This window comes from Suncus etruscus, chromosome 19 (genome assembly GCF_024139225.1).
Source record: "Suncus etruscus isolate mSunEtr1 chromosome 19, mSunEtr1.pri.cur, whole genome shotgun sequence".
NCBI lineage: Eukaryota > Metazoa > Chordata > Mammalia > Eulipotyphla > Soricidae > Suncus > Suncus etruscus.
This window is the reverse complement of record NC_064866.1, coordinates 40,698,656-40,718,632: the sequence shown is the minus strand read 5'-3', so window position 1 is coordinate 40,718,632 and position 19,977 is coordinate 40,698,656. Positions and strand designations below refer to the sequence as shown.

The window sequence follows — 19,977 nt, the reverse complement described above, 5'->3', positions numbered from 1 at the left end:
AGGTTGATGATGTTCTTTTCCTTGTAACACTTCCAAGTTAGTTTTTCTTTTTGAGGGGTGGAGAGCACATACAGTGTTACTCGGGGAAGGTAACCGCAGCATGAGAAGAGATTTATCCAGCCTCTTTTTTTTGTTTGTTTTGTTTTTTGTTTTTTGGGGCCACACCTGTTTGATGCTCAGGGGTTACTCCTGGCTAAGCGCTCAGAAATTGCCCCTGGCTTGGAGGGACCATATGGGATGCTGGGGGATAGAACTGCGGTCCTTCCTTGGCTAGCGCTTGCAAGGCAGACACCTTACCTCTAGCGCCACCTCACCGGCCCCTTATCCAGCCTCTTAATGCTGCAAACTGGCCCTCCTGACTTCAAGTCTCTATTTAACCCAGCTCCCAACTCCCGCAAAGAGAAGGAAGTCATCTTTCCTACTTCTTCCTTGGGTCAGAGTTGGTCACTGTGTGCCCTAGCAGCAGGAGAGTATGAAGCAGTAGAGTTGGAGCTTACCTCACCTAATTCCTCCCTCCAGGGAATCCTGGGGTCAGGGCTGGCTCTGAAGGTCCAAGAACAACACCGTCAGAAGCACTTTGAGAAAAGGAGGAAGCCAGCTGCTGAGCTCATTCAGGTATGTTTCCCTGAGAGCAGCATTCAGCTTGTTGAGTGATGTGTCTGTGTCCAGGACAACAGGACTCTGTTTTCTTTTGGATATCCATGGGTATTTTTGTGGTTATGTATATAGCACAGCTTGCACTGTTCTATCCAGTATTTAAGAGAAAGAAAAAATTGACACAGAACTCAGAGAAGAATCAAACCATCAGCTATTGTTCAAATACTGTTGAGGTGGACGACCCGGGTTCAGATCCATCTTCTTTGCCTACTTTCCACTGCATTAGTTTACCTAGGCATCAAGGGAGAGTCCAGATGCTTCATCATTTATCTACCAGATGATGTGACCCCTCATATATATTAAGGATAGGGAGCCATAATCAAAGACAGAAGAAATGTCTTACATGAGCAAAATATTGAACTAAGTCACCGATTGTCTGCCCTATAGAAAACTATGCACCAGTGAACTTTGGATACCTGCCAGTATCCATCACTCTGTCTCTATCATGAAGGGATGGGGGTTTAGGACAAGAGTGAGAAAAAAACAGAAATGTCCCTTTTTCTACTCAGAGGGACTTTCTGCTTCATAGCTTAATATGTTGATGAAAGCACAAAGTATATTAGCCATAATTAACTGAATTCAATGTCTGCCTGACCAGGACCTGCATATAGTGATAGCAAGTGAGTCTGGGGCCTATAAGTCTGACACATGACAGCACATTATTTTTTATTGTATATTGCCATGTTTGGTCATTTCTCATATTGTAGATTCTGCCTCATTATTATCCAAGACCTTAACTTTTTCTCAAAATAGTTTGTTCATGGGGTAATAATTTTTCCCATGGGTTCTAGTATATTAATTGCAAAGCTTTATCTATTAAGTTGTTTTGCATGCAAAATGACCAAAAAACAATGTGTTTGTCTTCCCGCCTATTTGGCACATTTCAGGAATACATGACAAGTGTTGTCCTTGCTCCTTTCAAAGCTTTTATACCCAGCAATTCTCTCTCACTTACACTGCTTACCTTCCCATGCCTGCTACTCCCAATGGAATCAAGAAAGGAACTTGAAAAAAACTAAGAATCCTTAGCTTTCCTGGATAGGGACTCAAATGCACGTTTGAACTCAAGACTTGAAGGGCATAAATTTTGTCCAATTGGCAGTTTCCATGTGGAAGTTTGGAGCTTACTAGTCAATCCCACCTCTCTCTTTTTTTTCTTTTTTAGGCTGCCTGGAGGTATTATGCTACCAACCCCAACAGGATGGATCTTGTGGCGACATGGAGGTTCTATGAATCGGTTGTCTCTTTTCCATTTTTTAGGCAAGTGATTGCCCATCTAAATGATCAGAGTATGACTAACAACCCCTCCCATCTAGGTTCTGTAGTGTGCCTATGACCTTCACTGTTTCCTACAGGATATCCTATAGGGCAATGGTTCCCAGTCGATATTGCATAGTAAAATCAACTGGTGTTTCCAAAATACTGCAGTGTCCGGGCTGATTAAATGATGCCTCAGACTTATTAAATCAGGATATTCATTGGGAAACACAAGTACAAGCTTTATTGATAGCTTTAGGATGTTGCCAATTGTTTTCAGTTAGATTTTGTGGAAAGGTTAATGGAAAATGTCTGAGCAGGATCAGTGACTAAAGAAGAAGAGAGTCAGGGCAAGTGGCTACTTGGAAATCTGGATGTTTTCACTTGACCATGATCTTATCTCCACAGACTGCACTGGCTATTAGGAATGTGCAGCTTGAAAACTTATCAGAGGTTCTCTGGTGACTTAGAGATATTATTTTATTTTCTCAGAGAGGCAATTACATCTCACAATTTTACAATGCTTAATCAGAATAGACCCTGAAAACTCTGTCTATAGAAATAAATTAGCTTAGTGGGTTCTGGGGTGACTGGAACCCTAGAATCAGTAGTAGAAAGATGCTGATACTGTGGTGTAAGATGTGTTATAGCAACTTGGTCTTCTTGAATCTGTGTTATAAATTACAGTGCCATGATTTAAAAATGATAACATTGAATGATTATTTTTAAGTTTTTTAATTTAGTTTGGGGGGAAAGGGCAGGAGCCAAACTCAGTGATGTTTAGGGCTTACTCTGAAATTACTGTCAGGAATCACATCTGTAATTTAGCTCTGCCAGAGAGCAAACCTTGGCTGGCTGTCCCTTTCCATATTTTAGATTCTAATCACAGAGTTTAGATTTTGAGTTTGTAGATAGGAAGAAGAATTCATAGAGCTCTTGAGTTGAAAGACAAAGTGAGGGACATATCATCTGACACCAGGAGCCCTGGTGTCTTTGGTGTCAAGAGACTATAGTGTCACTCATGCAGGGCAGGTGGCTTCCTTCATCCTCTCACACATTCATTCTGAGGACTGCAACAAAGCTCTGGATTCTGCTTCAGTTATTCCTTATCCCATCACAAGAGCAGTAACAATTTTAGGAAATCCAAGAGATCCTGTTCTACTGACACTTTCTCTTTCTAAAACCTTTCTTCCACCTAGTGACCGTAACAGAACTAATAAACCCCAAACCTGATCATGACCTTTAGAATTGTGAGGAATTGTGGTAATCCTTGCGTATCAATTCCACTCCTTCTTCCATCAATTTGTGTTCAACAGGTACAAATGGTAGATGCCATTTACTATGTAAACTATTTCTTGAATCAATATTTATAACTCTCTTGGGTATGCTAAATTCAGGGGAGACCATAGGTAATTTATGAAAGGGTCTAATCCCAATTTTTATGGCTATTAAGAAATACTCTGACATAAAAGAGAAGGTGTGGACAAGAAAGAAGATGACATGTTCCAGGGGCAGGCTCACAATTCTAGACAATGAGAATAGATAGTAAATGATATCAGGGATTTGGGGCAAAAGGAAATTAAAGTAGATCAATAAAGCAGCAAGAAATCAGTAGGAAGAATCTGAAAGAAATTAAGAAATAAATAAAAGATGGGGCCAGAGTGGTAGGATGTTTGCCTTGCACATTGCTGACCAGAACAGACCCAGTTCAATCTCCCGTATCCCATATAGTCACCCCCCCCCCCAGCCAGGAGTGATTTCTGAGTTCAGATCCAGGAGTAATACCTGAACACTACTGGTTGTGGCCCCAAAACAAAAACAAACAAAGGAAAAGAAACTAAAAGTCAAGAGGAGTGATGAGTTAAAAAAAAATTAAGGATGGAGGAGAAAACAAGCTGTGATAAATGAATGATAAAGCTATATCTACATACTTAAAATTAACCAACTTGTTCAGATGACTTATGTGGGTGGGTCCTTTTGATTCCAAAATTCTACTTTTGCTTGCATGGGTGTGGATTTCAATTCAATTCTTCTTCTTTCAGATAGTAAGCATTTTTTTTTTTGATACCAGCAGGTGGTTTTTCCTGAAGAAAATTGAGTGACCTTGAACTCAAAAGCAAAGACTTTTCCAATGTAAAATGGGACAGTTTGTCTTTGCTCTGCATCCCAAGGTCTTGGCTATAAGCCCATTCTTTTGGGTTGATTTGTTTTAAATAAGGCATTGTCCTAGCTGTCAGAGACTTGGAAGAATACTTTGTGCTGTAGACAGCTGCTGTGATATGGAAATGGATTTTAAACTAAGGAGAGAACATTTTTTTTTGTTTTCTTTTTTCAAGGACAAAAAAGTATAGTCACTAGAGAAATTCACTTAGCAACCACTTTGAAACAAGGCAATCCCTTGAGAAAGAATGTCCCTGGATTCCAACCTACACCATAGTTGTTAATACCCTACAGTGTTGACCTACATATCCTATAGAATTTTTGTCTTTTGTTTGTTATTAAAAAAAATGAAGCTTGAAAAATAATGGCTATTGAGAGATATTGGGGCTAAGGGCCATACAGTCAAGATAATTTGTGTATAAATTTCAAACCCCCCACACACAAATATTCTAGTCAGCACATGATTTATATTTTATGTTATTGTATCTACCTATCTTATGATGAAGTAAACTAGAAAAAAAACTGTTAGTATTACAAAAAGATAATACATTTATTGATACCACAAGTTTGTACCATCTGTTTATAAGAAAATCCTTTTAAGTAAAATCTTGCATTTTAGAAGGGTATGTGAAATCAGTATGTGAAGTTTTGGTGTTGTAGATCTCAGAACATCAAAGGCTTAAACTACCATATTTTCCGGCATATACGACGACTGGGTGTATAAGACGACCCCCTAATTTTGCAGTTAAAACATAGGATTAGGCCTCTATTCGCTGTATCAGACAGAACGTTCCTGTGCTACAACTGTATGTACCACAGTGAGCCAATCACAGCAAGCAAAGGTTCAGAGGGTCTACTGTCATAGACTTTCTCTCTGACTCTGGCCATTCTGAGCAGGCTTTTGACAGTGTAGATTCGGGTCCAGAACATCGTCTAATTTGCATGCATAAAGAGCCTACTTGGATGGGCTGAGTCAGAGAGGCGGTCCGAGCAGCCTGGCAGTGATTGGTGCAGAACATTGTCTCATTTGCATGCATGAAAAGCCTGCTTGGATGGGCTGAGTCAGAGAGGCGGTCTGAGCAGCCTGGCAGTGACTGGTGCAGGATCAAGTTGAAAAATTCGTTTTGTGGCAATATTCAGACAATTTTCGTTTAGTGGCATATTGAAACATTTTTCGGGATATATTCGGTGTATAAGACGACCCCCAATTTTCGATTGACTTTTTTTTGTTTCAAAAGTCATCTTATACGCCAGAAAATACGGTACATGTTTCCACTTCTAAGTGTATTTATTATAGACACAAAATTGGACATTAGTTACCACTATCTAGTTCACCATTCTGTTACATGAAAAAAAAATTGCCATTTGCAATTACTCCTGTCTCCCTCTTTCTCCTAGTCCCTGCAATCACTTTATGTTTTCTGCCTGAGCTCTGTCTCATTTGAAAATTTCACATAAAAAAAGAAATTTGACAGTGTGTGATTTTGGTATGATTTATCGTCTGAATGTTTTCAAATTTCATTCAATGATTGAAATGTGTTTGTTTTTTTTTTTAAATTCTATCTAACTTTTTATAAGAAGTCTTTCTTTTTCTCTTGCCTTCTTCTTGGTTAATAGTAATCACGTGCAATGAAAATGGGCTCTTGACTTCGTTTCCTAACCACATTCTATTAATATATGTATTTTATGCATGCATTATTATTTTCTATCATCAGAATAGTCATACTAATATTATTATAAATAGCATCCACTGACACAGTCATCATCTTCATCATCATCTTCATCATCATTTTTATCATTTTAGTAAATTCTTGATTGCTCAATGAGTGAAATATTTTCAAATTGTAAACATGTATCAAATTTGTTTAGTTTCTTTTGTTTTTGTTTTGGGGCCACACTCAAAGAAGCTCAGGGGTCACTTCTAGCTCTACACTCAGGAATCGCTCCTAACAGGCTCATATAGATGAGATGTTGGGGATAGAACCTAGGTCAGCCACATGCAAGGCAAGCACCCTACCCACTATGCTATTGAACTTGCCTCCACGTACCAAGTTTTTAAGTTGACAATGTTTTCAAGTTGTCACGTGTATCAGCACCTCATTCCTTTTTATGGCTGAAATATTTTATTATATATATATATCCTATTTTTATTTATCAGTGGATGGGAACTTGAATTATTTCCACTTATTTACTACTAGGCTGATACGGACCTTTGTGTGAGCATGTTTTTGATTCTTTTGGGTATATCTAGCAGTGGAATTGGTACATTTTTATTTGACTTGAGCAACTTCCATGTTAGCTGTACCATTTTGCATTTCTCTCAAATAATAGTTTGGAGAATAAAGTTATAATGACCGTCCATGGGAATGCTTCCTTCTAAGTGTCCTGCTCAGTTTAGTCCTTTGTTAATTTACAACTGTATATGTGTTTTGATGGTGGTGTCCCCTTTGTGTGTTTTTTTTTTTGACTACTTAAAATGATAAACAACCAATTTTGGGTGAGGGGATTGCAAAAGTCCTTAGAGAGTTTTATTCCAATTTCAATTTTATCTCAGAAGAAACTGAGGCCCTAGTAGGTTGGGAACTTGGAGCCACACATCATGTTGGAGACCAAAACAAGATTTTTGACATACTATATAGTGACATACTATGTAGACTTAGTACAAATAGGATTTATAACTTAGAAGAGGTATAGAAAGTTGCACAGTAGATGATAAATTAGTTTGAGATGAAGTCAGATATTGCTTTGCATCAAAAGAAGAATGTGTATTATTAGATTTTGTTTATAGCTATCCACACAAGTACAGGAATAAGTCAACACATTAATTATAGAATTTGACCTTTAATTGCGCCTATAAAGAGCTAAACTTTTATTTCAACTTAGATATATGACTACTGGCTACATATTACCAGTGCAGAATCAAATATCAAAACTATGATGAATCTTAGGTTCAAATTGTAACATGTATATGTCTAACATGAGGCAATTAATTCTATTTTTTACATGGCCTTGTTCTTTGATGGCCAAATAAAGATTACTGAAATATTTAGAAGGGGAGAACTCTGATTATATATATGTATATATATATATATATATATATTTATATTTATATTAACTCTTCCCTATGCTAAGTAACTTTTACTCAATGCCATGGACCTCTTTTAATTCTGAATTTACTGGAAAGTAAATATAGTGAGTCACTATTTTAATAGTCCCACTTTTCTAGCTAAAGAATCAGTCTTGTGAGATTAAGTAATTAAATAAACAATTATCTCTCAAATTCTCAGTGATAGAAAAAGCAGATTGGAACCAAGTTTTGGCAAATCTCATTTATCCAAAAAAGGGAAGAAAATTGTGTAAATTAATGTCAAAGATTATTAGGATGTAATACCCATTTTTGAAAATTGTTGCTATTAGCATTAATACAAGTAAAGTGTGTAAAAATACTATCACAGTATCTGGTCCATAGGAGGTGTTTAAGTGTCTTGTAGTTGAATCTGCTCTGGGAAGAAGTTTTGAAGGACTAATGGCAGTTCTGGGAAACAACTTTTAGTAACATCACGATTATAATACCAGGGCCAGAGAGATAGCATGGAGGTAAGGCATTTGTCTTGCATGCAGAAGGATAGTGATTCGAATCCCAGCATCCCATATGGTCCCCCCAAGCCTGCCGGGAGCGATTTCTCAGCCTAGGACCAGGAGTAACCCTTGAGAGCTGCCGGGTGTAACCCCCCCCAAAAAAAAAGATTAGACTACCTTGCTTACCTGTAACATTATTTCAAAAACCTATTATTAATTGATTTGCTTAATTTATCATATAATTACTGAGCATTTCTTATGTGCAAATCCTTATCTGGCCATAGAAGCATGCTGCTAAACAAGAATGAGTTAATTGCCTGATGATTGATTAAAATAAAACAGAGAATGAATATTTTGCTTAAGTTTTGGGAGCTGAGTCTAGGGAAAACTCTATGGAGCTATGGGCAAGTAGGGAAGTCAGATTTTTTTAGACAGAAGAGTGACATAGAAATCAGCACGTGGAGACATTAAGTATAGTCATTGCAGCTAAGCTGAGGCTGACTGTGGAAGCAGGGATTTCCTTGATGGAAAGAGTCGAGTAGAAAGTGATGAAATGTGGGGCCGGGCGGTGGTGCTGAAGGTAAGGTGCCTGCCTTGCCTGCGCTAGCCTTGGACGGACCGTGGTTCGATCCCCCGGTGTCCCATATGGTCCCCCAAGCCAGGAGCAACTTCTAAGCACATAGCCAGGAGTAACCCCTGAGCATTACCGGGTGTGACCCAAAAACCCAAAAAAAAAAAAAAAAAAGAAAGTGATGAAATGTGGATAGAGCAGAGAAGGGAGGGACTAGAGGAGATAACAGGACAGAAGAGATGACTTCTGATTTAGTGATTGTCCCCTGGATGGTGGGTCACTGAAGTAGAATTCCATGAAAGATGGTTAGATAAGTGAGAATGCTTGACGTTTGAATATAGAAGGAACAAAACCTTGTCTTGGAGACAGAAAAGAGTGGAAGGTGGTGCGTCTAATTTTCACCACTGCCCTCCACAATGTCTTCTGCTCCAATTCTAACCATTGGGAATACTCATCCTTTCCTTCTCTCCTCCTTCCTTCTTTTCTTTCTTCTTCTTCTTCTTCTTTTTTTTTTTTTTAGTGGCTTTTGGGTCACACCCAGCAGCGCTCAGGGGTTACTCCTGGCTCTATGCTCAAAAATTGCTCCTGGCTAGAGGGGCCACATGGGATGCTGGAATTCAAACCACCGTCCTTCTGCAAGCAAAGCAAACACAATACCTTCATGCTATCTCTCCGGTCCCTTATTTTCTTAATTGAGTCAGAGCTAGATTTTTAGAAAGTCGGAGTTTTCTCTTACCATATGCTTTAGAAAGGAAATGAACCAAAATAATGTGTTTACCTTAACATCGCACAAAATGAAAGGTTGAAACGATCATGACCTAGGTATTCTTCCAACCTTAGACTTTGAATCTATGTTTGTTCTCACTATTAACAAGTATTTCTTGCTGGCAGCAGAAAGTAGGGCTCAATTTTTGTCTGTCTACCACCTGTGTCTCTCAATTGGTGCATTTAGCCCACTGACATTGAGAGATTATTGTCATGGAGTTTTGTGTCATATTTCTGCAGGTGTTTGGCATGTCTATTAATTCTCCTTTTCTTAAATTAATCCCTTTAGTCCTTCTTGTAAAAATGATTTTAAATCTATGGAGTTCCTGAGTTGTTTGTTGTTTATCTGTGAAGTTTTATATCATTCCATAAAATATGAATGTGAGTCTAGCTGGGTAAACTATTATTGGTGAGGTGTTCATTTGTTTGTTTGGTTTTTGTTCACTTGTTTGTACATTGGTTTATTTTTTTATTATGCTTTTTGGCCCAGAAGGTGTCCTTTAGTAAATGTGCTGTAAATCTCAAAGATGCTCCTTTGCATATGATTTCCTTATTTGATCTTACTTTTAACTCTATTTATGGCTTTCACCATTCTGATTAGAATATGTCTTGGAGTCTTTTTATTTAGATATCTTTTAGCTGATACCCTTCAGGCCCCCTAGATGTGGTTAAATGTACTTTTTAGTTCTAAAAATGTCTCAGCATTGTATTTGAGTGCTTTTGCATTATTGGTGTTGCCTTTCTGGCACTCTTGGACCTTGATGGTTCTTTTTGGGTTTTTTGTTTGTTTATTTGTATTGGGGCCACATCTGGTGATGCTCAAGGGTTACCCCTGGCTACATGCTCAGAAATTGCTCCTGGCTTGGGAGACCATATGAGATTCTGCCGGAGATCAAACCCAGGTCCGTTGTGGCTCAGCCAGTTTATTCTTACGTGTTCCTCTTGAATTCATCTCAAAATTTTCTTGTTATCTTTTGATTTTGAAGTTTTCTTTTTTCCACTCACCTATTGTCTGAACTTTTTCTGCACCTCAGAGTGGAGTTCACTGATTCTGTTGTTACTCTGCTAGTGAGAATTTCCAGTGAGTTTTTGATTTAGCCTACCATGTTTTAAGGTCTGTCATTTTTATTTGTAGTTATCTCATTTCTGCTCTTATTTCCTTTTGTGCTTTATTGCCAGTCTCTCCCATTGTTTCTTTGTGCTCATTTAAACATGCTCAATATTTTCTCTCTATATCTTTCTTAGAGAGGTTATATAGCTGGTTCTGATTAAGTTATTAAGGATACCATTTTTGCTTACTAAGCATGCTGGAATTATTTGTTGCTTTTCCATTGTGATTTTTGGAGTTTGGATGTATTTCTTGTGTGTTGTGTTCGTAGGTGAATACCTACTGTATGTTCACAGTGAGATATAAAGAAGTGAAGTAACATGCAGCCACTTGCAGCTGCACACGTAATGGGAAGTTCTGACTTATGGGATAAAATGACAATCCTAAGGCACCAATTATAGGTCAGTTATTTGTTCCATGCTCATTTTTCACATGCCAGGCTTTAGGGTGTTTATGCTTTAGACCTGAGATAAACATGCCAAACCCCAAGCAGTTCAAAAACCAGCATGTGTATAATTCTAAATCAATGCTATTTGAGAATAAGGCCATATGTGAAGAGATTAGCACAATCTTGACTATGGGACATTGGATGAAAAACCCCATCTAGCTTGAGTTCAAAGGGTAAGACTGTATCAGGCAGAGAAAAGAAGGCCATTCCAATGGAGTCTGAGGGAAGGCTCACAACTATGTGAATGTTTATACAGATGCAGTTTACTATTTAGAAGTGTGGGCTCCAGTATTAGATCATTTGCTTGAATTTAAGTCTTGACTTGGCTACTTTCCAACTGTGAAATGTGAGAAGTTCTCATGCTTATCTGGGCCTCAGTTTCCGTAACAGAAAAATGAGAATGCTAATACCACTTACCTCATTGGTTTATTATGAGGATTAAAGTTATCAATCTGTAAAGACACTTAAAATAGAATCTGCCTCGTAGTTACTTCTCAAGAAATGTTAGTATTGATGTTGTTGACCATGATGATAATGTATTCATAAAGGGACAGAGTATATGGCTGCTATGTCAGGAAAATCCTTGTTTCCTCTTTTGGTTTTGTTTGTTTGTTTGGTTTTTGGGTCACACCCGGTAGCGCTCAAAGGTTATTCTTGACTCTGCACTCAAAAATCACTCCTGGCAGGCTAAGGGAACCATATGAGCTGCTGGGAATTGAACCGGGGTCCATCCTCTGTTGGTCACGTGCAAGGCAAACATACTACCGCTGTGCTATCACTCTGGCTCCTGGTTTTCTAGTTTAGTTTGTGTCATTGTAAGGCTAGGACAAGGCCTCAAACAAAGTGGGTGCTCAACAAAAATTTTCTAGATGAATAAATGAATGCAGGCTAAGAAGCACCTTGGTTGCCAAAAAGTAAACCTTAGCAATAAGGGCTTGGGTTCTTTCTAGAACACGCAACTCATTTATTGGTTTTCCAGTGGCCTTTTTGCCTCACAACTCCACTGTGCTCTTTTGTCTCCTTCGGGCAAAGCTTTAGGTAAATTTGGGGGACAGGGGAACTTTGATATGTAAATTTAAATTAATTAATTTTCTTCCTGTCCCTCATCTCATTATAGGAAAGACCAATTGGAGACAGCAGCCAGGTACGTAACGTCTCTGATTATAAATGCTTTTCTCCCTACCACTGTGGCATTCCCAAGGGTTCATTCAGCTTTGCATGGTGAAGGACCCCTGGCAGCTCTTGAAGCAAAAGAAAGAATTTAAGGACTCATTAGTACATAGATTCCTCTTCTTTTTACATGTTAATTTATGCAAGAATTCCTTTGTAACAGTTATGGCAGAACACAATCCACTCCCCCTTTAGCAAAACAGTGGGCCAGGAGTTCTGCATATATTACCCACATTGGTCCTCACAACTACAGTATAAGATAGGCCCCATCTATCCTTATTTGAGAATTGAAGAGGTTGGATCTCAGAGCTCCACAGGGCTTCAGTGACTGGAAAGCCTAACCTTCAAACTCAGATTCTGACTCTTGATGCCATGTTATTTCTCATGATCTATTGTTTATTCATTGCTTGGCTCACAGTGTTTGGGTTTTGGAGCTATCAATAGGTATAGTTCTGCCTACCTCTTAGATGGCCTCTGTGATAGAGACTATTTTTTTTTATAATTTTTATTGAGACCAATGTAAATTAAAAGTCTTTCACAGTTGTATTTAAAATACACAGCGACAGTAAATTAGGGCCATTCCCACCAGCAGTGTTAACCTTCCTCTGCTATGCAGTTCCCAGCATGCATCTCATACTCTTAGACCCCTGGACTGCTAGTCTAACAGCTCCCTTTTGTGTATAGCTTATTGTAGTTGGAGTCTCTTGATTCTATTGGTGTTCCCTTTGGTTTGGGTAATTAGGTCAGGTCATTTTTTATTTCCACTTAATGCTCTCGAGACTGCTTCCTTCTGGGTCCCATCCACTTTTTTTTTCTCAATATGTAGGAAAACATAGAAAATTCATGTTCTAAAGTTTTGTTACCAAAAAAAAAAAAAAAAAAAAAAAAGATGGCCTTAGTCCTTGTCTAGAAGCTATGAATAGAAATAAAATTAAAAGAAGAAAAAAAGAGAAAAAAAAATGGGCTGGTATGGCAAGGGTTGTTTGTTTTGTTTTGTTTTGTTTTGCATAGGCACCATAAATACCTGGGAAATTAGAAAGAATTTGGCTTAAGAGATACAGGGTGTCTCTACCCTTGAAGCTTACTATCATGAGACCTACTACAGGCTCTGGATATGTTAGTTGTCAAACCCCAGGGTCTTTCTTTATAGTGCCAGGAAATGTTCTGCTTTGTCTCGGTTGTCAAAGTCAGTCCTCTATAATTAGAGATCTTGGTTTTTGCACAGATCCTAGGATGAAGCCTAGAGTAGTCTTTCTTTATGGCTCCGGGAAAAGATCTGCTCAGTGGCGGTTGTTGTAGTCAGTCTTCTGTAATTAGTGATCTTGGTTTTTGCACAGATCCTAGAATGGAGAGATTTCTGATTTTATCGCATGGTTAAGTGATGAGGTGAAATAAGGCAACCTGCCCTTAGATCAAGTTGTTACTATTTCTTAGTGATCAGAATGTTTTACGAAGCTACCCTGGTGCAAGGTAGGGCCTCCCACATGGGGGGCGGGGGGTTGAGTCCTGGTGCTGGTACAGGGAACTGTGACTGTTCTAAGGTTGGGATCCGGGGTTCAGGGTTAGGTGGTCAATGTCCGATCACATGAGATCTAAATCGAGCTCTTTAACAAATGTTCAGGGTGGAAGGTGCCCCTGTAATATAAAATGTATGGATTCTTATCCCTGTCAGATAATAAATTAATTCTATACATGAAATTTACCCATTTTAGTGTGCCTATGTGTACAGGAATGATATCATATTATATTATTGGTGCATTTGGGGGTAAAAATGACCAACTATACAATCTCTGTGCCCTGATTTTGACCCGACCTCTTATCCCAAGCAAGACTTTTCTACTAGAATTTCTTACTAAGCAGAACCAAAACAAGCCAAGAAAAAAAAGGGGGGGGTTGGGATTGGAGGAGGCTATCTCTACATATGGAAATAAAACACATCAAGAGTTATAACTACTAAGGAAATAAACATACAAAGAAAATATAGAGATCTCCATTAAGTCTTTTGAGATAGACTGAGGGGGCGGGGAATAAAATCCAGGACACATTTCGTACCGCACCACGGTCTTGTGGAGTCTGAGAAATGGTTTGCAGCAGTAAGGGATCAGAAAGTGTCCTCAAGCTGAGAATCCCTCTGGAGCTGACTTCTGTAGCAACAGTCCACATTTTGGGGAGGTGAAAGAAAAAGGGCCACATAGGTTGAGTCACCAGGAGGGTTTGCTGCAGCTTCTTGCTGAGGTGAGAGATGGGGGTCTGAGAGGGTGCCTTTTCGATTTAGGAGCCAGGTGATAGCTTACTGGGGGCAGGAGGGTGGTCTTGGTTCCTGAGGGTAAAGAGGGTTAAATAGAGAGAGAAAACAAATCAGGATTTAGAGAGTGAGAATAGAAGGAGTTTTGAACCGAGGGAGGAACTGGGGGGGGGGGGGAGGAATAATATATAACAGAGGCTCTAAACAGGGACATGGATAATTTACAATTCAGATTAGCCAAACATAGAAGACATACATACATATGCATACATACACCTTTACACCCACATATAGACACACATTAGGGCTCTATTTATAGGTTGTAGTTGGACGCCTTATGGGATGGGTCAGAGCGCTAAAAAATTAATTAATTAATTAAAATAATAACTAAAAATAAAAATGAATGGAGGCCAGCATATTGGAGGGGAAAGGTTTTCCAATTTCTAGGCACTTTATCAATGGTGGGCTTAAACTTCGCTAAATGAAGTTGTGTGCATGGAACATTTTAGCATAAACATAATTTTACATAAAGAGTAATCTGGTAGTGAGCACTATAAGAGGAATCTACCCTATGTAATATCATCTACCATGTCTTGTGCATCAAGGTTCCTTTCCTGAAAGGAAACTGACAGCGTGGACATTATGATAGTAATGTAGCTTAATTAAAAAATAAGAAAAAAGGGGGAAAAAAGACAATAATAATTTTCAAAAACATACTCAGTGTGCAGGGCCTGTAACAAAGTCTGCGGTGTGCAGTCTCCTATTTCAGTGGTCTCTATGGACATAAGCATTAGATCATAGTAGCAGATGTAATCAAAAGAAATGGATAAATTGGAGTATTTTGTCAAGATATTGTCATAATGAGCACTGTATTTGGAGTGTAATATGATAGAACACTGAGTTGTGAAATTAGGTGTTTAATCTATATCTCCAAGAACTTCTGTGGATAAAGAAGTTGAAGAGTTCTTTTATACATAATAAAATTGAGGCACTAAAACATACTGATAGTGAGCACTGCAGTGTGAGTCTCTGGCTTCCAATCATATTCTGCACCTGTTTCTGTGGCTAAAAACATTAGAACATTATTATAGGCCTTTGTTGTGGGAGGTTGATTGGGCACCTTTTCAATCTAAACAGCTATTTCTATTGTTGCAGGCTTCTTTGTAATATAAAAGAGTCAAGGCTTTATGTTTCTCCTCTTCCATTGAATTTTTTTCCCCTTCTTCTTGCTATACCCTGGCACCTATGGTGTTCAGAGTATCTACTGTTTAGACCATTATATTTCTTAGTGGAGTTATTCTAAATACCACATATAAGTGATACCATTCTGTATTTATCCTTCTTCTGGCTTACTTCATTTAACATAATATTTTCTAGTTTCATTCATGTTGCTGCAAATTGCATGATTGTATCATTTCTTACTGCTATGTAGAATTACATTGCATATATGTGCCACATTTTCATGATCCACTCATCAGTTGTTGGACATCTAGGTTGATTCCAAGTCTTATTTATTGTACCGAGTGCTGCATAAATAGTGGTGTTCATACATACTTTTGGGTGAATGTCTTTCTATCCTGAGGATAGATACCTAAGAGAGGGATTTCTAGATCATATGGCAGCCCAATTTTAAGTTACTGAGAACCCACCATACTGTTTTCCATAGGTGTTGGACCAGGCAGCATTCCCACGAGCAGAGAGTGGATGAGAGTTCCTTTCTTACCACATCATGCCAACAACGATTGATCCCATTATTTTTATATGTGCCATCATCACTGGTGTAAGATGGTACCTCATTGTCTTGATTTGGATTTCCCTAATGATAAGTGATGGTGAACTGTTAATAGAAACTAGGGCTCCAAAACAAGTATCTGGTGAGATGCAGGTCTAGAAGCAATCGTTGCTTCCACACAGTGAAGAACTTCAAGGGCAGGTTCAGGAAATCCAGAACTCCAGCAAGGAATTCAACCACCCAAGCTTTCTGCTCCTAAGCAGGAACACAGCTCAGTGGAAGAAAACCAAAAAATGAGCCTCTGCTGTCTTCAGACCCCTGTTTTTATTGACAAGAACCAGGCCACAGCCTATGTTGGGAGAGGAATACCAAGTAGGTAATAATCCAATATCCCATCAACAGATCACACCCTAGCATGGAGTACAAAAATTGATTAGGTTAGGACCAGTAAACCAACATCTCTCCCTAATTAATTTTATAGAAAAACAAAATAATTCCCATCTCATGATTCTAATATTATGGCATATGCCTCTAAAGATAAAGGTTGGCAATATTTTGCATAGGCACAACAAACGTTGGGCAAACGTAAAAAAAAAAAAAAACTTTTTGGCCTAAAAACAGGATATCCCTACACACAAAGCATCCCGCCTTAGTGCCATCTTCAGGCTCCAGGCACATTAATTTGTCTAATCCCATACTCTTTCTTCTAATTCCAGGAACGTTTCCCCTCAAACACAGTTTGAGCTGTAAGGTTGCATTGAGCCTCTCGTCCTCTGTAGGAGTGTCCTGTTAGAAGGAGGTCTGTCCCATCCCTCTTCAGGGTAGGTAGAGACTCTGATTTCCAGAACTCTTCTAGATATTGAGAGAGACCAGATTGTGGCCAGAGGGTGCAGATCCGAAGTCTGTACTGGCAGATGATCAATTCCTAGTGTAGGTACAGAGAACCATGCTGAACTCAAGTTCAGGGGTAGACAGCTAATGTTCAAGTCAAAGCAAATGTTCAGTGTGAGAAATGCAGGTATATTCAGAACAGGAGCCATATTCATCAATGATCCAGTGAAAGGCATGGCACATTCAATCCAGCTTGAGGGGACCATGATGGTGATTATCTACCAGAAGGTCAAATAACTCACCATCATTGTGGTCTTCTTGGGTCCCTAGGTCCTTGGTTCAGGCGCCAATTGTAAAATCACCCCCATTCCCATGTAAAATCGTCTCCAAGCCCAGGTGAACAAGTCTGAATCAGGGTCACACAAGACATTTTCCAAACCAGGCTGAGGGCAAAACACTTGTCGTCTGTCCATCTTCTACCTAGGTATGGAGTGCCTGCTGCCTACCAGAACTGCCTTCTTTTATAGAGTACAGATACCACCACCTGGTGGGGCAGTAAATACAAATATTTCAGGATATCCTGAGCCAGTTCTATTCAAATTACAAGTAAAACAATCTCTATTTTGAGGTAAATCCAAGTTTTAAACAAGCATACAAAGGAACCAGGGATGATCTTTGTTTTAGGTAAAATAAGAAAACATGTTTTCATTTGTCTGTTGGTTTTCCTCAGAAAAGTTTCTGTTCAATTCTTCTTCATGTTCATTAGTGTGATTGGTCTGTAGTTTTCTTTTCTGGTGATATCTTTGTCAGCTTTGAAAATGAGTGAGATGTTAGCTTCATAAAATGTATTAGGGAGGATTCCTGGCTTTTCAATATTTTGGAAGAGTCTGAGGATAAATGGTATTAATTCGTATATGAATGTTTGCTAGAATTCACCTGTAAAACCATCTGTCCAGGACTTTTATTCTTGGGGGAGTTTCTTAATTACTTCTTTAATTTTCATAGTTGTTTGGCCTGTTTAAGCTTTCTACTTCCTCTTTATTAAGTCTTAGGAGATGATATTTTTCTTTTAGGAATATGCCCATTTCTCCTGAGTTCTCTAACTTAACTGAGTATAGTTGTTGATAAGCCCTCACGATGTCTTAGATTTCTTTTTGTTTTTGTTTATGGGTCACACCCGGGTATGCTCAGGGATTACTCCTGACTCTGAGCTCAGAAATTACTCCTAGCTGGCTCAGGGGACCATATGGGATGCCAAGAATCAAACTGTAGTATGTCCTGGGTTAGTTGCATGCAAGGCAAACACCCTACCATTGTGCTATTGCTACAGCTTCCTTTATCTTGGATGTCTTGAGGTTCTGTTGTAATCTCTTCTCTTTCTTTTGTGATCTGATTTATTTGAGTGTTTTCTCTTTATTTTTTGCTTGTGAATCTTGCTAGAGGGTTGTCTATTTTATTTACTTTTAAAAAATAATTTCATGGGCCCGGAGAGATAGCATGGAGTTAAGGCATTTGCCTTGCATGCAGAAGGATGGTGGTTTGAATTCTGGCATTCCAGGAGCAATTTCTGAGCGTAGAGCCAGGAGTAACCCCTGAGCACTGCCAGATATGACCCAAAAACCAAAAAAAAAAAAAATCAGTTTGTGGTCTCGTTGATTCTTCATATTTTTTCTTTGTTTTTATGTTGTTTATCTCTACTCTGGTTTTTATTATTTCTTTTCTTCTATCTGTGTTTGAGTTCCTTTGCTGCTGGTTTTCCAGATGCTTACTATGTACTTTTAAGCTATTGATTTTGTCATTTTTATCTTTCCTAACATAGGTCTGAATTGCTATGAATTTTCCCCAATTACTGCTTTTACTGTGTCCCATAGATTTTGGCAATTTGTTTTTTCATTATCATTTGTCTCAGGGAATCTTTTTATTTCTTCCTTGATTTTCTATATGATCCAGCTGTTGTTGACCAGCATGTTGTTTAGTCGCCAGGTGTTAGATATTCTCCACGTCTTCTTTCTACAATCTTTTCTTTTTTGCCCCATCCCTACAATCTTTTTTTTTTGCCCCACCCCCTCCCAGGCTGCTAGTATAATTGGTCCCCTTTGTGTCTAGCTTGTTTTAGATTGGGTATAAATTCTGTTGTCATTCGCTTTGGATTTGGTGTTTAAGTCTGATCATTTTTTATTTCTACTTAATGTTCATATGACTTTTTGGTCTTGTTACCCTCCATTTTCCCCCCTCAATTTATGAGGTAGAACAAGATAATTTAAATATGTGGTTCTGTTTGAATAAAAAAACCTAAAAACATAACAAACAAATAAGAACAACAACAAAAAAGCAAAAAAAAAAAAAACTAAAATCCGGGAGGAGTCCATCTAGAGGTTATAAATATTGATTTAAGAGAAGAAAAGGAAAAAGAAAGAAAAACATAACAAAAAGACAAAAAAAATACAACCCCTCCAAAAAACTGACAAACAAGAAAACAAATGAACAAACAAAAAACAAAACTACAATGACAAAAAAAAAACAAAACTGAAAAGCACCACAGCAATAAAGACAACAACCAAACAATAACCATGATTCTGAAATTTAAAAAATGTGATTTTTTTTTGCATAGGCACAATAAATATTGGGGAGGTTAGAAAGGGAATCCCCCCCCCAAAAAAAAAGAAAGGGAATTTTCTTGGCCCAAAAGATACAGGTTTCTCCGTCCTTGAAGCATATTGCCATAGGAATTACTACAGACTCCATACAGGCTCTCTTTTTTACTCCCCTAGGTCTTTTATGGTGCCAGGGAAACTTTCTGCTCAGTTGTGAATGATAAAATCAGACCTCTGTAACTAGAGATCTTGGTATTTACACAGATCATAGGATGAAGCCTAGGATAGAGTCTTTCTTTACAGTTCTAGAAGTTCTGTTTTGTTGCAAGTCAGCCCTTGAGGGGGCTGACTGATGGAGGGAAGGAGGGTGAGGTCTTTCTCCTCCAGCCCATTAGTCATAGTTCTCCTAGTTTCTTGTTTAGGGCTCTTATGTGTTTGCAAGTTCTGCTTAGTGTATCTGTCTAGTGGAATAATTGTGTGTTGAAATCTCCCACTGCTATCACATTTTATTCCATATGTTTCTCCAGGTTTGTGAGCAAAAGCTTTCCATATTTTGCTGGTTCTACATTTGGTGCATAAATGTTGATTGGCTTTAGTGCTTATTGGTCTAATGTTCCCCTGATCAATAAGTAGTGTCTATCTTTGTCTCTGAGTACTTTCTTGAGGTTGAATGCAATTTGGTCTAATATGAGTATGGCTGTCCTGCTTTTTTCTTGTTTTCCAGTAGCATGTATAAATTGATTTCCATCTACTTACTCTCAACCTGTGTCAATCATAAACTTTTAAGTATGTTTCTGCAGGCAGAAGACATCTGGGGTTTGTTTACTAACCCAGCCCTCTACTCTGTGCCTTTCAATGGG

At 38.5% G+C, this 19,977-nt stretch overlaps 1 protein-coding gene across 1 annotated transcript in view; it reads left to right on the top strand.

Annotated features, from left to right (window-relative positions):
- The window catches only part of KCNQ3 (potassium voltage-gated channel subfamily Q member 3), a 333,549-nt gene that overhangs the window by 289,926 nt on the left and 23,646 nt on the right, over positions 1-19,977 (top strand). Inside the window, exons 7-9 of the mRNA XM_049765627.1 lie at positions 520-615; positions 1,823-1,917; positions 11,663-11,689. Coding sequence (XP_049621584.1) covers positions 520-615; positions 1,823-1,917; positions 11,663-11,689 — 218 coding nt within the window. The remainder of the gene's footprint in view (positions 1-519; positions 616-1,822; positions 1,918-11,662; positions 11,690-19,977) is intronic.